Source organism: Myotis nattereri, assembly GCF_964212035.1.
Source record: "Myotis nattereri genome assembly, chromosome: 12".
NCBI classification, from domain to species: Eukaryota; Metazoa; Chordata; class Mammalia; order Chiroptera; family Vespertilionidae; genus Myotis; species Myotis nattereri.
In genome coordinates, this window is record NC_138087.1 from 77,525,561 (window position 1) to 77,547,617 (window position 22,057).

General features: G+C 52.1%; 2 protein-coding genes across 3 annotated transcripts; one reads left to right on the forward strand and one right to left on the reverse strand.

Moving 5' to 3' along the window:
* Positions 1-3,475: 3,475 nt before the first annotated feature.
* TRUB2 (TruB pseudouridine synthase family member 2) lies at positions 3,476-11,603 on the reverse strand. Of its 2 annotated transcripts, XM_081103474.1 has the most exons (8): positions 11,461-11,603; positions 10,991-11,122; positions 10,163-10,237; positions 8,764-8,825; positions 7,597-7,678; positions 5,513-5,585; positions 4,861-4,997; positions 3,476-4,068 (listed from the first exon to the last, which is right to left on the reverse strand). In XM_081103474.1, the coding sequence occupies exons 1-8, from the start codon at positions 11,567-11,569 to the stop codon at positions 3,746-3,748; spliced, it is 993 nt and encodes a 330-aa protein (XP_080959600.1). In that variant the 5' UTR covers positions 11,570-11,603; the 3' UTR covers positions 3,476-3,745. The 2 variants fall into 2 exon arrangements, with proteins under 2 accessions (XP_080959600.1, XP_080959601.1); XM_081103475.1 differs by lacking the exons at positions 7,597-7,678; positions 8,764-8,825 and having other exon boundaries at positions 11,461-11,584.
* Positions 11,604-11,703: 100 nt separating this feature from the next.
* Positions 11,704-21,805, forward strand: COQ4 (coenzyme Q4). Its single transcript, XM_081102852.1, has 7 exons — positions 11,704-12,097; positions 12,170-12,301; positions 13,346-13,442; positions 13,944-14,046; positions 18,630-18,759; positions 19,285-19,378; positions 19,892-21,805. Exons 1-7 carry the CDS (start codon positions 12,028-12,030, stop codon positions 20,055-20,057), a joined length of 792 nt encoding a protein of 263 aa, XP_080958978.1. The 5' UTR covers positions 11,704-12,027; the 3' UTR covers positions 20,058-21,805.
* Positions 21,806-22,057: the final 252 nt, after the last annotated feature.

Below are 22,057 nucleotides of genomic sequence, written 5' to 3' on the forward strand. Positions count from 1 at the left end.
TGTAAAGCTCTTAGCACAGAGCCGGCACACCAGAAGTCCTCAGTAAATGACAGCTGCTGTTATTCATATCACTGTCATCATCTTCCCTTCAGGTCACCTGGCCTGCTGACCACCACACCTGCCCAGGCTCCGGGCCGGGCCCTGGGCCCTGGGAGCCATTTGCAGCGATGGCATCAGTCTAGCCTTTCAGGAAAAGAGTGTGGCAGCTCATTTCTGCCTTCGCTTTAAGTTATCCCCGTAAGTGCCAGAGAGGCCAAGGGCTAAGGGCCCTTCCGCAGGAACAAACACCAAACACGCTGGCTCTTAACCCCGAGAGGGTAAATAAGATGACAGAACCTAGCTTGAGCTCTTCACCAGAGTCCTGGCTCCAGTGGCAGCTGGGCCTTCCTCAGAGAGCCTGTGAGCTGGCCATCCCCACAGGGTCTGCAGGAAGGAGCCAGACCTGCCGGGCAGACAGGGAGAAATGGCCACGCTCTGTTGTTCAAGGAGAGAAGCCACTTGTCACACACTGGGTATTATTCCACTTTGCTGAAGAAAATTAACCATTTGGGTTCATTCCACACACACATGCTAAACCCATACACAGGAGAAGGAAAACTATGTCCTCTACACGCAGTACTTCTGACACCGGGCACGTGGAGTTTCCCACACCAAGCGACTCTGCAGCTCTCATTAGCCCAGGCGGGTGTCCTAGTTTAACTCAAATCTGACACTGCCTGGAGCCAACAGACTGCACAGCTTAAGGTTCAGATGCTAATCATGAGTCCAGGCGGTCACCTGTACTGCTGACCGACGGGCTATATAAATCGGAGTTCCCACAACCCCCTCATGTTTGATATTTGCTTGAACAGCTCACAGATCTCCAAGAAACACTTATGTTTACCATTTTATTATAAAGGGTACAGTCAGGAACAGGCGAATGGACGCGACGCACAGGGCAGGGTGAGAGAAGGGGTGAGGGGCGCTCTCCGGGTGTGCCCCCCTCAGCGCCAAGGTATGTTCACTAACCCGGAGCTCTCTGAGCCCCGCCACGAGGGCTCCACTCCAGACCTACCGAGTCAGAATCCAAGAGTTTGGGTTAGAACCTGGATTCTCAAAGATCTCTCCAGACAATGTTTGTGTTTTTTAATTGACTCTTTTAGTAAGTTGTTTGCAGAAAACTTGAGAGTATAGAGCATTCCCATATACTCGGCAGTTTCCCATAGTATTAACATCTCACATGAGTTTGATATATTTGTTGTGGGTTATTGGGAGGAAGCCCTCCAATGTAAAGGGCCATTTTCATCACATCACATCACATCAAGAGGCCTGGCCAGTGTAGCTCAGTAGGTTGAGCTTTGTCTCATGCACCAGGAGGTAGCCGGTTCCATTCTCGGTCAGGGCACATGCCCGGGTTACGGGCTCAATCCCCAGTGTGGGGCGTGCAGGAGGCAGCCAATCAATGATTCTCTCTCATCATTGATGTTTCTATCTCTCCCTCCCTCCCCCTTCCTCTCTGAAATCAATATATATATTATTTTTAAAGTTGAGCAGCTTTTTTAAAATTTTATTGATTTTTTTACAGAGAGGAAGGGAGAGGGATAGAGAGTTAGAAACATCAGTGAAACATTGATCAGCTGCCTCCTGCACACCCCCTACTGGGGATGTGCCTGCAATCAAGGTACATGCCCTTGACCAGAACGGAACCTGGGACCCTTCAGTCCGCAGGCCAACGCTCTATCCACTGAGCCAAACCAGTTAGGGCTATATATATTTTTTAAAAAGAGTACATACTAGCAACATGACTTATCACCTTTAATTGACCTTTAATCACCTGGCTGAGGTCGTTTTTGCCCGTTTTCCAACTGATTTTTATACCAGAGAAACAATGTAAGGGAGGGAAGGCCTCCGACTCTACCTGTGACAACCCTTTAAGGTCACTGTTCATAAGTGTAGCCACGGCAAGCAGACAGCTCACATACAGAGAGCATCGTACATGCCAGGCCTGTGACAAGCACCCGACCATGATTTCATTTGTCCCCACCACAATCCCCAGGGGTGGGGAGGCGGGCGAAATCATTCTGCTCATGCTACGGAGAAGGGAGCTTTTGAGGCCTCACAGCCAGGAGCCCACATCTGCTCAGCACTGCTCTGAGCTGCGGGTGCCCGGAGTGAAGGTGAGGAGCCCTGGTGACGGGGCCTCCTCTTCCGAGAAGACAGCAGAGACCAGAGACAAGCAATGCTTCCCCTCAGGGCCCAAACCGGAGCTCTAGCCAGAGGCCAACTCACTCCGAGTCTGAGTGTTCTCAGTGGCAAATACCCACATGCCTACAGGTTAAAACAACCAGGCCAAACAGAGAGAGTGCACCGGGGCAATGTATCCAAAGCCGAGAGAAATAAAATTGGCAGGAAAATGGCTAGAAAAATGGGGGAGGGGTCATTTTCTTGACGGTATCAGATCTTTGGATCCTGTATATGCTGTACTTAAACAGTTCCTTACTGATGGATGGTGATCATGTTTCCCACTTGTAACTACAGTGGGGCCTTGACTTACGAGTGTCCCGACTAACGAGTTTTTCGAGATACCAGCCGTCTCTCCACCGATTTTTTGCTTTGAGTTGCGAGCTAAAATTCGGGTTACGAGCCAGCTTCAGATACCCCACCGCTAGTTGGTGCAGCGAACGTCACAGCTAACGTCACATCAGCCCAGCACCACGTGTCTCACTCATTCACTTTTTGATTTGACATACGAGTAATTTGAGTTATGAGCTCCGTCACGGAACGAATTAAACTCGTAAGTCAAGGCCCCACTGTATTACAATGTAGTTATGACATCTATGTCTCTATAACTTTCTACAACCAATTTAGTAGATTCCTGAAACTAAGTCATAAGGTAGTCGTTTAAATCTGATACACACGACCAGATCCCTCCTAAAAGCTTATAGCTGTATATTTCCACTAACAGTACAGATCACCCATCTTCTCGGGTCATCATTGCCGGATGTCATCTTTTTATGACGTTTTTTCTTTTTTTTTAATGAGAAAGTTTATTCTATATATATAAATTGACTCGTGCATGTGCGATATACATATAAAGCTCTCGCTGGCGCCAATTGCATGCATGTCTTGATCTGTCATTGTTGATTGTGAATCTGGTTGACACTTCTATTACAGAGAAAGGGCGAATAATGATATTAAAATATTTATTCTAATTAACTTCCTTTCAATGTGCACAAATCTGTGCACTGGGCCACTAGTGTGTGTGTGTGTGTGTGTGTGTGTGTGTGTGTGTGTATTTTTTTTTTGAAAAAAAGGAAGAAAAAAGAAACATCAACAAAGAATCATTGAATCATTGATGGGCTGTCTCCTGCATGTCCCACACGTGCCCTGACCGGGAATCGAACTGTGACCTCCTAGTTCACAGGTTGATGCTCAACCACTGAGCCATGCCGGCCAGGCTAGATTTACTTACTTATTTATTTATTTATTTATTTTTAAATATATACATATGATTCATGTCATTTGCCCAATTTTCTTGTTTTATAAGAGCTCCTTCTATATTATGGATATCAGTTCTTCATTAGGCATTGCAAATATTTTTATCAGTCTGTCATGCATGTAACATCTTTTCTCCATATGAAAGTTTTTTCTTTTCATTTGGGTCAAGTGTTTTCTCCTACAGCTTCAAAGTCTCACATCTCATGTAATAAAACTTCCCCTACTCTCTCTGCAGTCATCCGTCCCAGCTCATGAACAACTCTGATCTTTACCCACCCGCTGTCCAGCTTTCCAAGGCAGGGCTTGGCCTCTCGTTGTCCCCACGCCAGCCTGGACCATGGAGCTGCTGGGTGCCCAGCCCCAGCCTCAAGTTCTTCTCCAGCTCAGCTGCCACCCGGGGGGCTGCAACCTGGATGGCATCCTGGATGCTGTGCAGGTCCCACTGGGTCCTCAGGAGGGCATCCTCCAGGGTGAAGAAGCCATCTCGCGTGCGCCGCACGTGGGAGCAGACAGCGGTGGTCTTCAGCTCCAGGCCGATTTCATGCACCAGTCTCCGCAGCTGCTTCTGCGTCTCGTGCATGCACTGCACCTCTGCCAGCAACACACAAAGACAGACACGGGGTCAGGAGCACAGCCTCGGGTGTCCGCTGATCTAGATCCACACCCCCTGGTATCTCCTGGCTGTGAAATAACCTTAGCAAAACACCTTAGTTCTCCAGGGCTCTGCTATTCAAAGTGTTGCCTAAGGACCACCCTGTAGGGAAAGATTGTTAGACAAAATCTCAGGCCCTACCCAGACCTGCTGAGTCAGAATGTGCCTTGTAAGAAGACCCCCAGGTGATGTGTGGGCAGGTCGAAGTGCTGCTCTAAGACTTGGTTTGCTCATCTATAAAATGGGTGGCTATGAGGAGTCCAAGGGATAATTGATACTATCAGGTGCTTAGCATGATGAAAGCCTTGGTTAGTGCCCAAGAAATGGAGCCCTCGTTAATATGACCAGTGAAGAAAGCAGTGAGTGTGAGTGTGTGTGTGTGTGTGTGTGTGTGTGTGTGGGCGGGGGGGGAGGGGGGAAGCTGGGTGGGACGGGGGAAGTGAGAATGCTGTCTGATGGCCCACATCTACTTGAAGCAGTGGGTGGCTCTGGAAGTGAGCCGCTAAACGTAACAGTTGCTTATTAAGTTCTGGCTTCAAAGGGTGACTTGACAGAAGATCGGACAATATTTGTTCTGTGTGCCTATGACCGGCCAAGTCCAGCCCAGGGCTGGGAAGGACGTCAGTCCTTGCTGCCTTGGCCAGCAGAGTTCAGGGCTGGCATGTGCTGGCCTCTGCAAGGGCATTCTGTGGAGTCCCATCTCCCTGCTCCAACTTCCTGGGGCAACTTACCTAAGAGGAATTCTGGAGGCTCAAAGTGGAGGCATCGGATGCCAGTTATCAGCATCGGGGACTTGTTCATGGGCCGGATCAAGCCTTTCACGGCCATCTCGTAGGCCTCCTGGGTCTGCAGATCGAGGTTGGAGTACCTGGGATCAGGAGGTGGACAGACTTGGGTGGCTGGCGTGGGCTGGGGAACTGGGTTGATGCTCAGCCCTGGCCCTGCCCACTCCTGAAGCTCTTTATGCCTCCCCATCTCCCCTTCCCCTCCAGGGGCCCCTTCAGTATCTGTTTTCTGCCCTTCCAATCTGTAAATGTAGCCTGTCCTCCTCTGCACACTCTGCCGACTTCAGCATCACACGAGTGCTGCCTGCTCCTGCTCCCTGGCTGCCTCTTCATTAGATCACACGCTCTCTAGGAGAGCAGCTGGTGTCTCATTCCCCTCGGTTTCCCCAAGGCCTGGCCTATGACCCAACCCAGAAGCACTTCTGCATGCTGTGGAAGTAGTGAATGGTTCATGTCTGGTTTCAGGCTCTGAAAAGATCCGTGGAATCTGCCCCTGGGTTGGGCAGAGGCTAAGGGAGCCCTGTGGGCATTCAACTCTTGCTCTTCTGGCACCTCCTAGAGGGCCGTTTCAGGGAGGCGAGGGTGGAGCCCCACTTACATCACCAGGGCCTTCTGATGGGAGCCTTGGATCACCGCCAGGATTCGATCCAGTTTTTCTCTGGTCACGTGGTCTGAAAAAGACAGGGATGGTTAGCACACAGGTGGGCAACAGCAACCTGGCCAACTCCCTCCCCCAAACCAGCCTCAGAATTTGAAGGGGATCCCAGAGCATACTCTGGCCCATTTGGGGGTTGAGAGGCCTTTGAGAATCTTATGGAAGTGTGGGCCCCTCTTCTCAGAAAGATACACATGAACTCAGCATGTTAAGGACACATTCAAGGAGCTGTGAGACTCTAGATTACTAACATTTTCCTCTGGAAATGAAGCTCAAAGATATAATCTGATTTTTGCCTAGTATTCAGGGATGGTGCCATCTGTCCAAACACAGAAACAAGTGGGAAAAGTGGGAGTAGCTCTGCCTGCTGGTCTCACCGAGTAACTATGGGGCAGGCCGCAGCAAAGCCCGGGGACACTCACAAACTCTGCTGGCAGGCTGATCCCGTGGCCCAGCTGGGGCAAGTGCCAAAGATTAGGGAGCAGTTGTAGTAGCCGAAGGCTTGCCAGCTTGGAAGGGCCTAGGCCTCTCATCCCTTCTGCCTGGCTTCTTTCATGCTGTTGTCTTACCTGGAATGCCCCTGCCTCCTCCTCTCATTTATAGCCAACTCAAATGCTGCCTCCTCCAGGAAGTCCTCCTGGAGTATGTGGCTTTTTCTTCCTGGCTTCTGCCATCTGCAACTGGGTCTCTTTCTCACCATTTAATTTTCTTTGGTTTTTACATTATTTTTTAATTATGTAATTGATATATGAATCTTCTTTAAGAAATTTAAATCTGCATCCTGGCCAATGTGGGTCAGTTAGCTGGGTATTATCTGTGGACTGAAAGGTTGCCAGTTTGATTCTGGTTAGGGCACATGCCTGGGTTGTCGGCTCAAATCCCAGTAGGAGGTATGCAGGAGGCAGCTGATGGACAATTCCCTCCCACATTGATGCTTCTCTCTCTCCCTCTCCCTTCCTCTCCTTCTAAAAAAAAATCAATACAATAAAAAAAAAATCTTAAAAAAACAAAAAAGAAATTCAGATCCGCATCAACAAACATCTCTATCTCTGTTATCATCTCTATCATCGTCCACCCTCTATTCTCCAAATTCTGGCTTCCTTTTTCCCAGAAGTGTCAGCTTGGTAGTTGTCTTTAGATGCGTTCTGGATGCTGACGCACACCTACACATACAGTGTTGTCTTGCCAGGCTTTAATCTGCCCTGAAGGTGTAGTGTGTCTGCTCTCCTGTTAAGACTGAGTTCACTGTAGCTGGAGACCCATTTAATTTACTGTATGTCCTCCCAGTGCCTAGAACATGGCTGGTGCTCAAAAACATATGCCAAGTAAACAAATGCAATGATTTCTTTTTTTTTTTTTTTTGACAGAGAGAAGAGGAGAGGGAGAGAGAAACACCGATTTGTTGTTCCTCTTATACATGTATTCATTGGTTGATTTTGAATGTGCACTGACCAGGGATCAAACCCACAACCTAAGCATATCAGGACGGCGCTCTAACCAGCTAAGCTATCTGGCCAGAACAAACACGATAAGTTATAGAGAGTGTTAGAACATGGTGAGAGTAAGTGAAGAACGGGCCATCCACACCCCACCCAACCATTCATTCATCCATCTGTCCCTACCTATGCACCATCCCCCATCCCCCATCCAACAAGCACCTCCCACGTCCCAGACCCTGAGCTGTGTGTGACCACAGGAGTGAAATTAGTTTCTACTCTCGTGGGTATCAATCTGGTGGGGAGATGGGTTTTAAATAGCTAGTAGTCACTAGTTAATTACTATTCTGAGAGTCCATCTAGTCCACATATAAGGGCTAGAAAAGCTTCCCTGGGGAAGTGATATTTAAACCAGGTGAAGAGGCACAGGGAACACAGGGCATTCCTGGCAGAATGATGTGTCCAAAGCCCCCCCAACAGCAGCCCGAGCTCGGTGTGTCTGAGAGACTGGCGGGGAGGAACCAAGGGAGAGCAATGCGGAGGCAGCTTCAGCGGCTCCTCCACACGCCCTGGGCTCCCTGCGGCTCTCACCGTATGTTGTCTTCTCCACCAGCCGCCCGTCCTCACGGAAGTCATCCGTGGCTTTGCCCAGGAGGCCGCGAACCGTGTAATCCTGCGAGGACAGGGAGGGGAAGACCCAGTTGTGTCCCTGCTCGGAGCCTCAGCACTGAGGGAGGTGCTGGGCTGAGACTGGGGGTGGGGCCATTAGGCCCTCAGGGAGCTCAGACGCTCAGTCCCTGCCTGGCTGCCCACTGCCCCCAGGGGAACGATGCTGGACTTTCCTACGACAGTCAGGACTGGCAGCCCACAAAGGGCACTGAAGGACACTCCACGCCTCTCCACTCCAGCAACCTGACGATCTGTCACGCCGGCCCCCTGCTAGCACGCCCTGTGGGCTTCCTTCCACCCCCTCGAAGTATGACCCACGCAGCTGAATGCCTCTGCCACAACTCAGAGTAATGACGACAATGATGGTAGAGACGGTGACAACAGTGACACTGACGGACATTTACCATGCGCTACGTGGCATGTAGGCACTAACCTTACCTTCAAAGTGACCCTAATGCAGAAGAGGAACTATTATCGTTCCCATTTAAGAGATGAGGAGCGGAGGCGCACAGATGTGAAGTAACCCACCCAAGGACCCATAGCTGGCACAGGGAGAAGCTGGTTTTGGCTCCAGAGTTTGTGCTCTGAACCGTTAAAAACATGGACCTTCTAACATGACACCTATTGCACACGCTCGTGGTGCCAGATCGCCCCGATGCCTAGGCAGTGACATCCACCTCTCGGTCTCGGGGAGAGAATGAAGTGGTGTCCGGGTCAGGCTCCGGTGTCGGACAGATCCCGGTCCAAACTCCAGCTCTGTCCCTTTCAGGCTACACGACCTGAGCAAGTGGCATCCTCTCTCTGAGTTCTCTCGTCTGTAAAATGGGTTAACCACAGATCCAACTTTGCAGGGAAGCAGTGAGGCGCTCACGAGGGAGTCCACGTACAGTGCTCAGCACAGAGCAGCCAGCATGCAATAGTGCCAGCTGTCACTGTTACGCTGCTGTTAGTCTTCCATTGCATGTGACCATAAAAACATGCTTACTTATGGCCTGGATGTTCCCAATGGAATCCTCTCAGCTTCAGAATCCTGCCAGTGCCCCCAGGGAAAGGACCAGAGGATACGCAGGCTGTCCCCAGCCCCGGTACCTTGGTGAGGTGTGCGTTGTACATGTCGGTGAGGAGACTGCGTCCCTGTCCCACGCCGAGCACTGAAAGGAACCCAGGCTGATCTCACACCTGCCCCCCCCTTCCCGTTTCCCTGGGACCCCATCCCCCACAACCGACATCAGAATATTCCCGCCTCCAATGCTGCTGAAGCCAGCGGGGGGCAAGGACAGCTTCTTCTACAGGAAGCAAGTGAGCTCCTCTGGGTATAAATGACAATGTGGATTTCTGGGTCCCACCCATGTGCACTGACTCTGACTTGTGGTGGGGAGGGGCCTAGGATGCTTAGCCAGCTCTCTAGGGGTTTCTTTTCTTTCTTTCTTTTTTTTTTCTTTAAGGATTTTAAATTGATCTTTAGAGAGAGAGGAAAGGAGAGTGAGAGAGAGAGAGAGAAACATGGATATGAGAGGAAAACACTGACAGGCTGCCTCCGCATGCCCCCTACTGGGATCAAGCCTGCAACCTGGGCACGTGCCCTGACCAGGAATTGAACGTGCAACCTTTTGGTGTACCGGATGACAACCAACCATCCGAGCCGCACCGGCCTGGGCTTTCCAGGGCTTTCTGATGCACTCAAAAGTACGAGACCGCTGGCCCAGTCACAGAGACCTGCACTTAAGTCAGGAGAGGCCCTAAGCATGTCCTTAGCCTCCTTGGGCTTCAGGCTCTTCATCAGTAAAGAGGGGAGAAAAACACTGCCCGGCCCCTGTCATGAAGACTGAAGCCACGCACAGGAAGCAGTCAGCCAAAGGAAGGGCCCCATAAATGAGGGCATTGTGGCCACTCCCTGCCTTTCCCCGCTGTTTCTCCGTCTGGCTGAAGGAGAGAATGGTCCTCCATTCACTCCTAGACAGGGAGGGGGCATGAGATCATGTCTGCCTGCCAGTGCCCCTGGAAGCAAGACAAGGGGACTGTGACTGTCGCGTGTGGATGCAGACACCGCCTGACCCTGGGGACACAGATGGCTCTGACTCAGGGCTTTGTGTGTCCAGATCCTCGCTGGTGAGGCCAGAGTCACATGCTTGGCGACCCCACGAAAGCAATGATGGTTTCCCCTCTCTGGACCGAGGGCATTCACTAGCCATGTGACCGAGGACAAGTCACCTAAGCTGTGGGACCTTACTTGCTTCATTCATAAAATCATACATCATCTACCTAGTAAGGCTGCTGTGGTGAATGGCTTTGTACCACATCACATGCAGAGATCACTTGGTAAAAGGTGGGCGACTGTGACTCCCCCAGCCCCTCCCACCAGCTGGTTGGATTTGGCAAGAATCAGGGGAGAACAGTGATGAGAAATAGATGTCAGGTTAAAAGCGGGCTGGGCTCTGGTATCTCCCAATCCTCCCCCAAGCCTATATCACTGCACCCCCCCACCTACCAAGCACCCCAGATGCCTGGGCATCCAGCCGGTGTCCCACGCCAATCTTCAGGCTGGTGAATGCTGGTCCACGTACTAGAAAGAAACAGACGAGGTACCTTTCCTCAACAAATAAGGATGGCCCCGGGCTGTGTGAAGACCTCATTCCTAGTATGTAGCCTTATTGCTACAGGTTGGACCTCATAGGAGATGAGATGGTATTTGGAAAAAGCTTAACACAGTATCTAGTACAAAGCAGATCCTTATTATACCATACTGTGATTGTTATACGGTAGCGTCACTGAATATCACTGCTGAAGAGGTTTAGAGGTTCCCCTTGGTCATCCTATAGCCTCCCAACATCTTCTACCTCCTTAGGACTTCCACCCGAGGGTCTCAGTTCCTACCTGGAGTCTGGGAACAGTAAAAGGGCCAGCAAACCATAGTCCACAGGACAAATCCTCAAGCCTGTTTTAATGATGGCTCATGAGTTAAATATTTCCCCCCATTTTTTACAGATTCAAAAAAAAAAATCAAGTGAATACTAGTTTGTGACATATGAAAATTATGTGAATTCAAAGGTCAGTGTCCATAAATAAAAGTTTGATTGAAATACAGCCAGGCTCACGGCTTCACATACTGCCTACAGCTGCTTTTGCACTATGATGGCAGAATCGAACCTGCAAAGCCTGAAGCATTTCCTATCTGGAAAATTTGCATATTCCTTGCCAAACACTTCAACCCCACTGCGGCCCTCCAAGGTCTGGGACAGGAGTCTGAGTACTGACTCCGGACAGAGATTTCCTGCGAAGGGACCCCGACCCTAGCCCCTGCCTGAATGCGCCTTACCCAGCGGATGGTTGGTGAGGGTGGGCACACTGGTGGCTGTGAGGGTCAGCTCCTTGTCTTCGCTGCCTTCCACAGGGCCCAGCAGAAAGCGAACACGCTGCTCGGGGGCAGGCGGCTTCCCAGCATTGAGACCTGTGCATACACAGGTAGAGGACATCGTGTCAATTCTGTCCCAACGCCTGGGGAGGAGGGGCAGGGAAGTACGGAGATGCGGGAGACGGACGAGGACCCAGGGCGCGCACCAGCGAAAAGAACAGTTAGGAAACAAACGAGTTCAAATCCCAACCCTATGACTTATTTACTGTTTACCCATGTGAACACAAGGGAAGGTGAGGCGTAACCCATGATTAGAAAAGCGCTCTCCCAGGCGACTAGATCACATGACTTTATTTTGCTAGAGGATCAGAAGCGGGAAGGGATTCCCGGGAGAACGGGCGCGCAATCGGGAGTCCGGCTATAGAGGCACTCACCCTTCAGAAGCTGCAGCTCCACCGTATCCCGCAGGTGCTTCCAGTGCAGCCCGGGGGGCTTGTAGGTCGCAAAGAGCCCGTGCAGCCGGGCCACGCCAGCGGCCCCCATGTCCGCGCCGGCGGCGCAGGTTCCGGGCGAAGCTGGACGGGCGGAAGTGCCGTACGGTCCCGCACCAAATAGAGTCCGTACAATGGGCGCCGTCAGGTTTCGAAGCCGGAAGTGGTTCTCCCCCTAACATCCTCGGGGGAACGGTGTGCGGAAAAAGAAGTGTGTTCCGTCGCCGGAGACCTGTGCTAGCGGGTCGGACGGGGAGACCCTTCCCGGGGGTGAAGTGAAATGGGGAGTTTTCATCCGTAGAGGAGGTGGCAGACAGCTCGCCTGGGTTCACTTCTCATATTAGCGATAGGGCCCTTTCCTCGGCCCCATTCCGCCGCCTCCCAAAGGCCCTACCCAGAGGAATAGGGCTCGAGTTCTTCTGACCTTCAGGCGCTCGGTCGCCAGGGAAGTTTGGAGCAGCGGCCCTGCCCCGCCGGTCCTCCCGCGACCTGCCGGCGGCGCGTGCTGTCATGGTGACGCTGCTGCGCGGGACCCTGCGTCCCCTCCGTCTGTTCCAAGCTCTCCCTGGCCCCGCTGCAGGCAAGTGGCGGAGACGGAGGGAAGTCTTGGGGTCCCCCCCACACTTTTGACTCCGGCCTTCTTGCCCCGCAGATGTGCCGCTCCGAGCCGCGAGCCAGGGCACCGGCCTGCTCTACCCCGAACACATCCCCACGTCCCTGCTGCAGAAGGTGCTGTTGACCGCCGGCTCTGCGGGCATGGCCCTCTACAACCCCTATCGCCACGGTAAGGCCGCCCATGCCCCGCGCTCCCCGGGAGGCCCTGGCCTTGGAAGCCTGGGCAGGCCCCGGCCTCTGTCAAAATTTCCGTTTCCTACGGGTCACTGGGGAATAGACTAGGTCTGGGTACCCAAGGCTGGAGGCTGTACCTCGTAATCACCCGGTACATCCGTAAGAATGCAGATGCCTGGGTTCCGTATCTGTCAGGCGTGGAGAGGGCAGGAGGAAGGGGCCTGGAATCTGAGCCTCTCTCCCCTTTGAAACGACTTCCCAGGATATTCTGTCATCCAGCCACAGTGACAACCTCTGGACTCAATAGGTGATTTAAAAGCACCATTGAATGATAACACCCACCAGAAATTAAACTTTGTAAGATTCGGGACCATGACTGCCCTTTTCCCGCAGTATCGGCAGCATTGTGGACGGTGCCTGGCCCATAATAAATGCTCGATAAATGTTTGCTGGATGTATAACTAGAGCATCCTAAGATTCTGCCATGCCTTCCTCAGCCCTTAAGTCTGGAGAGTACTATTACTCCTGCTAATAAAAATGATAATGCTGACTGCTCAACGGAGCACATCTGGCTGCTCACTGTGCTAAGTGCTTTATTATGCATGATGCTTTTGATTTCTACATTAACCCTATTAGAAAGCTGTTACCTGCACAAACTAGGACACTGGGGCGTGGAAATGGGAAGCAGTTTATACAAGATCACCTAGATAGTGACTGCACCTGGACTCAAACCCAGCACTCTGATACCAAAGCTTGTGCCTGTCCGTGGAGACATTATATTGTGTTGTGATCGTGGATGTGAAAGTGATCTGGAAAGCACTGTGCTAACTGGAGCTACCTCATCCCAGCAGATTAATAACAGCAATACTAGTAAGTGTAGCTGCATTGAGCCCTGCCTCTGTGCAGGATGATTTGCTAAGTGTTTAACATGAATCCTCATAGCTAAGAGGTAGATCTTTATCAGTTAGGAAATTGAGACTCAGACCAGGTCAGGTAACTTACCTAATCAGTTCCTGTATTTGTCCCAATTTCCTTTCAGACATGGTTGCAGTTCTAGGGGAAACCACAGGGTGCCGTGCCCTGAGGGTCCTCAGGGACCAGATGAAGAGGGATTCAGAGGGTGCCCAGATCCTGCAGTAGGTTCCAGCTCTGCCTGGGGGTGTCGGTTGGGAATATTCTGTGGGGATCTAGAGTCCCATTGTGTCAGTCCTGTTCCTCTAGGGAGCTCTCCATATCCTGGCTGTGGATGGCTGCACAGGCTGGGCACTGCTTAACTCCAGGGATGCAATTCATATAGACACTATGATGACCCCTGGGTAGTGCCATCTGGTGGCCTTGGCCCAGTTCCAGCCACAGGGCTCTATACCCTCTCTAAGCTTCCATAACACGTGCTAACTGGACCCTCACCCCTTCCTGCAGTGCCCTGATCACCTGTGAGGTCTGCCTGCCTAGACTGTGCCCTTATAGGCAGGAAGGGCAACCTCTCCTCAGTCCCTGCCACCTCGAAGAAGCTCCCTCGGGACTTGTGTCCCCACTGATGCTCTGCCCTTTCCCCTCTCTCAGCCTTGTTCCAGCAGAACCTTTTACCTGCCTTTGCTGGTGCCCTCCCAAACCTAGGTCCTGCCTCTGCCTTGCAGGGAGCGTCCCCGGATCTCTCTGTCCACCCTTGACCTGGACAAGCTCCGGCGCCTGCCTGAGGGCTCCCTCGGCCGCGAGTATCTCCGTTTCCTGGATGTGAATGTGAGTGTCCAGGTTCTGTGCCTTTGGCCCTCACCAGGAAGGTCAGATGAGGGGCATGGGAGTGGCGTCCCAAGAAAGGAGGAACCCTAAGTTGCCACCGTGGGCAGGAGTGCTTTTCAGTCTCTTGTGCCAAGCCTTTGTCATTTTCTCTGGGACGGGTGAATGGGCCGGTAACATCGCTCCAACCGAGAATCCTGGCCAGCATTTATTAACCTCTACCGTATTCCAGGTGCCAGGCTCACATGATCTTGCTGAATCCTCCCAATAATGCCGTCAAGTACGTTTTGTCATGCCCTCTGAACAGATGAAACTGAGGCTCAGAGGAGTTAAGCAACTTGCTGGCTTCATACAGCCAGTGTCAATGGGAGCAGCATACTCACCCAGATTGCGCTGTTAACTGCTGCCCTGTGCCCCCCCGTCCCAGACACTATGCTTCCCTAGGGTATGGCACGTCGTGGCACTCTCCAGCCCCAGGTGGCGGCGGGGGAGTGGGGGTGTCCCAGTTACTGAGGAACTCATTCATTTGTTTAGCATCTGGCATGTGTCATCACATTGTTCCAGGTCCTGGGGACCTAATAGTGAACTAGCCAGGCAAGATCTCTGCCCTCATGGACCTAATATTCTGGTTGGGGAGGTAAATAAAACAGTAAAAGAAAGAAAGAGTCATATAAAAATTCATGTAAAGTATTTATTGAGTACTTAGCACTTACCAGGCACCGTTCATAGTAATTGGGATGCAGTGAATAAAACCGCCGAGAGCCTACCTTGTGGAGCTCGCATTCTAGCAGATGGTGCTGTGAGGACAGCAATCATCGAGACAGGACAAGGGTGGGTGTGGGGTTGGCCGCTTCCGATACGGTGGTCCTGGGAGACTAGGAGGAGGAGGAGGAGGAGCCCCGAGGAAACACAGGAGGACCGTCCCAAGGGATTGGCAAGTGGGAGGCTCTGTGAGTTTCAGGAGAGGGAGACCCACCCACGTGGCCACAGAGGAGAGAGTCGGGGGAGGCAGCCATGGGCGGGAGGTCAGCCGGGCCAGGCCCTGCCAGCCATGGGAAGGAGTCTGCATTTTGTAATAGGAGCAATAGGAAGCCCCTGAGGGTTTCAAGCAGGAGAGTAACATCTGATTTATAAAAGCACCTTAGGATACCGCCCCTGCCCCTCCCCCCACCCGCCAACATGTACACATCCCCACAAAGGACCTCTGAAGTGCTGCCCAGCCCAGCACAGCAGCCAACCAGGCTGGGGGAGGTGATGGAGTGAGTGAAGGTTCCTTTGGAATTGGGTTTCTCAACCTTGGCACTATTGACTTTTTGGGCTGGATAATGCATTGTTGTGGGGCTGTGCTGTGCATTGTAGAATGTTTAGCAGCCTCCCTGGCCTCTGCCCACCAGATGACAGTAGCACCTCCCTAAGTCCTAACTACCACAAATGTCTCCAGACTTTGCAAATGTCCCCCGGTGGACAATTGAGAACCACTGCTTAGGTTATTATCCTTGAAAAAATAACCTGCCCCCATACATTCCTGGCACCTGCCCCCACCCCAGTTTAGACCCTCTCTCTCACACTTCACCAGGATGCAAATTATTTCATCAGTGGGAAACGCACCAAGGTAACCTGCCCCTAGTGTCAGCCAGGGAGGGACAGCCTTCTGAAGTTCCCCCAGAGCCTTTTGTCCTATTACTGAGGAGGAGAGGGGACTGCAGGGCCTCCCTGGCACCTCGCCCAGTCACAGCCCCAGCTGTGCTAACAGCCCGAGCAGTTGTGACACTTCCAGAGGATGGGAACCAGCAGCCACAAAAGGTGAGGTAACACCTTTGTACCAGCAGAGATTTAGATCAGGGTTCAGAGTGAAGTCACCCACCCTGAGTGGACCTTGGTAAGGAATGTGGTCAGTCGTCCTTGTGGCATCAAGATTGTGAGGCATGAGCTTTGGAGTGAAGAGTAGGCTGAGCTAGAATCCTGCCTCTCCTCCCAGCTTTAGGGCCTGGGCGAGTCATGTGGCCTTTCTGAGGCTCAGATTCCTTATCTGAGGAAAAGGACCTAATGTTTATCTTCCAGGGCACTTATACGGCTTATCAATAATGGATGTTAAAGCTGTTGGCCTTGAAACCCAGCAAACTTTGTTTCAAATCCTGGCTCAGCCATTTGATTAGTTGTGTGATCTTGGGCAAGTTACTTTATCTCTCTGAGCCTCATTTTTATTTTTATTTTAATTTTTTGTATTGATTTCAGAGAGGAAGGGAGAGAGAGATAGAAACATCAATGATGAGAGAGAACCATGGATTGGCTGACGCCAGCACACCCTTCCCTCCTGGGGGTCGAGCCAGCAACCCTGGAATCGAACCATGATCTCCTGGTTCATAGGTCCACGCTCAACCTCTGAGCCACACCAGCCGGGCCCATTTTTCTTATCTGTATCTGAGGCTCATAACAGTATCCACCCCCTAGATGGTCATGAAGATGAAGTATGGTCATATATGTAAAGGACGTCATCCAGTGCAGGCACACAGTAGGGACTCAGGAAGTCTAGCTGCTATTACTGTGATCACCTTCAGCTTCACACGAGCAGAATGCCGCAGAAGCAAGTAGGACCCAGTGAGGCCACACATAGAGCATGGCACTGAACCAGCAGCCCCCAAGCTGCAAAGACACAAACCTCTCAACCTCTGGACAGGCTGAGGCCACGCGTGGGGACAGGAAGACCAGACCGCTGCAGCGCTCTTCACAGAACTAGAATGCAAGCCACGTGGGAAATTTAAATCTGCTGCTAGCTACGTTAGTGAAGCCAAAAAAAAAACAGGTGGAATTAATTTTAATAGCATTTTGTTTAACCCAGTGTATCTAAAATACGTTTCAGCATGTAGTCAATGTTTTTTAATTACTGAGACTTGACACTATGCTCATACTAAGTCTTTGAAATCCAGTGTGTGATTTTCATGGATAGCATGTCTCAGCTGGAACTTGTCTCATGTCAAGGCCCAGTGGCCACCTGTGGCAAGTGGTGGGACAGCCAGACCCAGAAAGAAGACATTGACAAGCACATGCATTAAACAGGATGCAGTCACGTCAGGTGCCATAGGGAGGTGCAGCATGCTACAGGAGGCCGTGCGGTGGGCCTGATCAGTCTGCAGGTCAGGAACACGCTGCCTCTGGGGGTGACACTTAAGTGGGGTCATAAAGGATGAGCAGGACTGACCAAGGTGACGATGAGGGCGGTGGGAGAGAACACGCTGGGATCCTTAGCTCATGCTAAGGATCTTTTTTTTACCCTCAACTTCTAATTGTGGTAAAAAACAAACAAAACAAAAAAAACCACATAACATTTCCCACCTTTCCTGGCCAGATAGCTCATTTGGTACTTAGAGTGTTGCCCTGATATGCCAGGGTTTCAGGTTTGAGCCCCGGTCAGGGTACATGCAAGAGTCAGCCAATAAATGCATCAATACGTGAACAACAAATCATGTTTCTCTCCCATTCATCAATCATTAATCAATAAAGAAAACTTTTTTTTTAATATATTTTATTGATTTTTTACAGAGAGGAAAGGAGAGAGATAGTTAGAAACATTGATCAGCTGCCTCCTGCACACCCCCCACTGGGGATGTGCCTGCAACCAGGGTACATGCCCTTGACTAGAATCGAACCTGGGACCTTTCAGTCCACAGGCCGACGCTCTATCCGCTGAGCCAAACCAGTCCCGGCAAGAAAACTTTTTTTTTTTTTTTTTTTTTTTTTTTTTTTTTTTTTTTTTAAATATATTTTATTGATTTTTTACAGAGAGGAAGGGAGAGAGATAGAGAGTTAGAAACATCGATGAGAGAGAAACATCGATCAGCCGCCTCCTGCACACCCCCTACTGGGGATGTGCCCGCAACCCAGGTACATGCCCTTGACCGGAATCGAACCTGGGACCTTTCAGTCCACAGGCCGACGCTCTATCCACTGAGCCAAACCGGTTTCGGCAAGAAAACTTTTTAAATGTTCTTATCCATCTCTAAATGGATAGTCAGTAGTGTTAAGTATACTCACATTGCCCTGACCAGTTTGGCTCAGTGGATAGAGCATCGGCCTGCGGACTCAAGGGTCCCAGGTTCGATTCCAGTCAAGGGCATGTACCTTGGTTGCAGGCACATCCCCAGTGGGGGGTGTGCAGGAGGCAGCTGATCGATCTCTCTCATTGATGTTTCTAATTCTCTGTCCCTCTCCCTTCTTCTCTGTAAAAAATCAATAAAATACATTTTTTTTTAAAAAAGTATACTCACATTGTTAGAAACCAGCCTCCAGAGCTCTTTTATCTATCCAACTGAAATTCTATCCCCATTAGAATCCTGCTTCCCCCTCCCCTGGGGCCTTTGTACCGTATATTCCAACTGATACGTACGTTATGTGTGAGTTGGCGAGGGTTGAGGGGTTGCCAGTATCACGAAGGATTCCCCTGTCAGCTGGTATAGGCAGAAGCAAAGTCCCCGGAATGTCTGAAGGGTATGAGTTTGGTGGGAGTGGTTGACAGAGCCAAGGAGAGGCTGGCAGTTGAGCCTTGGGAACTGTGGGAAAGGGGTCTAGGGGAGGTTCATGGTTGTCAGAGGGTCTCCCCAGATACCCGGGCACCCACCCGATTCGTGGACGATGAGGAGCTAGCGTACGTGATCCAGCGGTACCGGGAGGTGCACGACATGCTCCACACCTTGCTGGGGATGCCCACCAACATCCTGGGTGAGTGCCAGCTGCCTTGAGCGTGGGGGTTGGGCAGGGCAGGATGCTCCAGCAAGCCTGTCCACCAGGGCCAGGCAGGGCTTGCCTCTCTGCCACCCGCCAGTGAGCTGACATAGCGCCTCATTTTCTGCTTTATCGGAACATCTCGGTAGCATCTGTGCCAGCCCCAGTACCTCTCAGGCTCCGACACAGATGAGAAGCATCCAAGCAGCAGGCTCCCTCTCCTGACACCCTCGGGAACTCCCGAAGGCTTGTAGGAACTAGCCTGGCTGTCAAGTCTTCTGCATTCTGACCCCAAACTTCCTCTCCAGCCCTTCTTTCCTCTGGCTCTTTCTTGCGCCCTCTCCTCCCCACCAAGCCAAGTGCCTGGGCACAGCACAGACCAGCCTGAGCATGGCTGACCCCTTTAGAGAAGAGACACCTTAGAGAGGAGCAGACACCTCACTGTTCCCTGCCATGAGCATCCCTGGCCTCTCTTCCTGGCCCCTCCTCACCTCCTACCTCCATCTCTACCCTGTCCCGCAGGGGAGATCGTGGTGAAGTGGTTTGAGGCTGTCCAGACCGGCTTGCCCATGTGCATCCTGGGCGCGCTCTTTGGACCAATCCGACTCAATGCCCAGTAAGTTCTCAAGGGGTGGGGGTGAGGGGTCAAGGGAGATGTCAAAGGGGCCAAGGCTCCAGGAAAAGGAAGAGCATGCGGCCTTCCTAAGCAGCCTCAGTGGTCCTCCAGGAAGCCAGGGTGGAAGGAACGGGGCGGAGAGGTGAAACTGGCTTGGCCCAGGGCCTCCAGGCCAATAACTGAAGCCTGGACAGTTCATGGGACCCTCGAGTCTCTTGGGCCAGGCCTCGGTGCCAGGGCAGCATGATGCAGGTGCTGCTGGGGGCAATCTACATTAGTTTCTGGAGTGAGGTAGCCCTCAATTTAAACCTGGGCGTGGCGCGGTCAAGATGGGTGGCTTTGGGCATGGGATTCTAACCTCGCTGAGTTTCTGCTTCCTCATTTAAAAATTGGTGATAATAACCCCTTTGTCTTGGGTCTGTGTGAGGATCAACTGAGAAAATGCACGTGGACCGCTGGGCACACAGTGTGCCGGCCCTCAGGACCCTGTTTTCTCCCTCTGCTGCCCCATAGGCACCTGCAAGTGCTGGTCTCGGAGCTGGTCCCGTGGGCAGTTCAGAACGGGCGCAGGGCCCCGTGTGTCCTCAATCTGTACTACGAGCGGCGCTGGGAGCAGCCCCTGAAGGCTCTGCGGGAGGAGTTGGGCATCGCGGACCCCCCCATGCACATCAAGGCCTAGACCTTCCTCACCCTCACCCCCCCCACTCCCCCGGAGGCAGAGGCTCCATGGCCACTACCTTTGTTCCTTTTCTTCGAACATTGACCTTTGGATGTTACTTATCAGAATTTGTCGTAACAGTGCTGAGTGGCTCTGAGGGCCAACCCAGGCGGGAGCAGGCAGTGCAGCTCCCAGGGGAGCCTGGAGCTGCCCAGAGAACCACACGTGGACAGGAACCAGCCATCTGGACTCGCACTGGTCCACACCTGCTCTAGGGCTTTCTGGGTGCCAGGCTGAGCGTCTTCCCAGCAGTGAGGATGCAACCCAATCCCAAAGGCCGGAGAAGGGGGAGGCAGAGGGGAAGGGAGTCTCCACCGTCCGGAGAAAGGCTCCCTCAGGTTGAGGGCCCGCTTCCCTGCCTTCGCCCAGTGCTGGCTGACGCAGCCTTGGGCCTTTGAGCCCCGAGAGGAAACACCCCCTCCAGTCTGCGCTTCAGCCGCTTGGCCCACCTCGGGCCTGCAGTTGGCCCCACAGATTCAAGCTCCTAACTCCTCTAGGGTTTTCTAGCAGAGGGCCTGGGGCAGTCCCTCCCTTCGGCCCATTTCATCGCTAAAGGGAATGAGAACAGCACCTCTGGTTATTGCGGAGGCTTCATGCGGCGATGCTCTCTGAGGGACCAAGGGGCAGGAGCGATTGCGTTACTGTGGGCGCAGGCGGAGGAGCAGCTGCGACACTACAGGGTCATCTTAGAGCAGCAACCAGGCATTTTCCTTGGGTCAGAGCCAAGGAGTGGGGACAGACAAGTAAAAGGGATCGTGGAAGAGTAGGTGGCCCTGGCTGTGGATTTAGAACCAGATACTCTGCGAGAATGGCTAGAGTTTTCAGGGACTAGTTCCTCCTTGTGTGGCGAGGGCAACAAAGGCCCAGGATGGGCAAGGACTTGGCTGGAGTAACTAGAACACAGGTTGCAAGGGCTCCTGCTGAGTTTTCTTGTGCCTCAGTTTCCCTACGGATAATAACAGTTACAGTGTAGTTATAACTACTGTGTGCTAAGCAGTGCCAAACACTTCTGCTTATTATCACATTGACACCAACAGTCATGGGGGGAGGTGGTGCTATTTACTGAATTTTCCTAAAGAGGCAACAGGAACAGAGCTGGGGCTGGACCTGCTCAGCACTGCCATGCCGTGTGTCGGCCTTGTGCCCACCACATCTCAGCCTAGGGCTCCCAGTGGCAGGGAGGACGTGGGAGGCTGGAGGCTGACCTCGGAGCCACCGCCTTTTCAAGAGGGAAGCCTTTTCCTGAGCTGAGTTTCTGCAGAAAGAGGAGGAGGTTGGAGTGGGCTCCTCATACCTCATCGATCTTTGCAGTATAGGCCTTTCCAGACCTGCCCGCCATTTCCGTGGCTTCCCAGGATCCCAGGCACTGTTCCTAGAGCAGTAAAAGTCAACAGTGCCAAGATCAGGGGCGAAAGGTCAGACTCGAGATGGCCTCTGCCCAGCCTGGTAGCTCACCTGCTCCAACCTCTTGGTGCCTGCGCAACCCTGGGCCTCTACAGCACGCAAGGGATGGGCGCTGGGTATTGGGATTAGCGGGGGTGGCCGGTAGAGTCCTGCTTCCAGATCAAAGGGTGGCATTTTTGTCACCAGCGGGAGGACAATTATACTGGCTATCGCTACCGCATACTGAGTTCTTACCGCAGGCCATGAGGCCCTGTCAACTTCTGCCTAGAAACTTACATTCATCTTAATAAACCATGTTGACCTTTTTCCTGTCTGTTCCCAAGTCATTACATAGTCAGCTTCTTGTTATTCACATCTGTGCTCAAATGTCACCTCATTAGGGGCCTGCCCTGACCGCGCCATCTGAGACGGCCCCCTCCCCTTTACTCCACATCACCTGTTAGAGTGCTTACCACTCAGGAATGATCTTTTTTAACTTTTTATTTACTTTTATTTTCCAGAGAGAGCGAGAGAGAGGAAGGGAAACACTGATTTGTCATTCCACTTGTTTATGCATC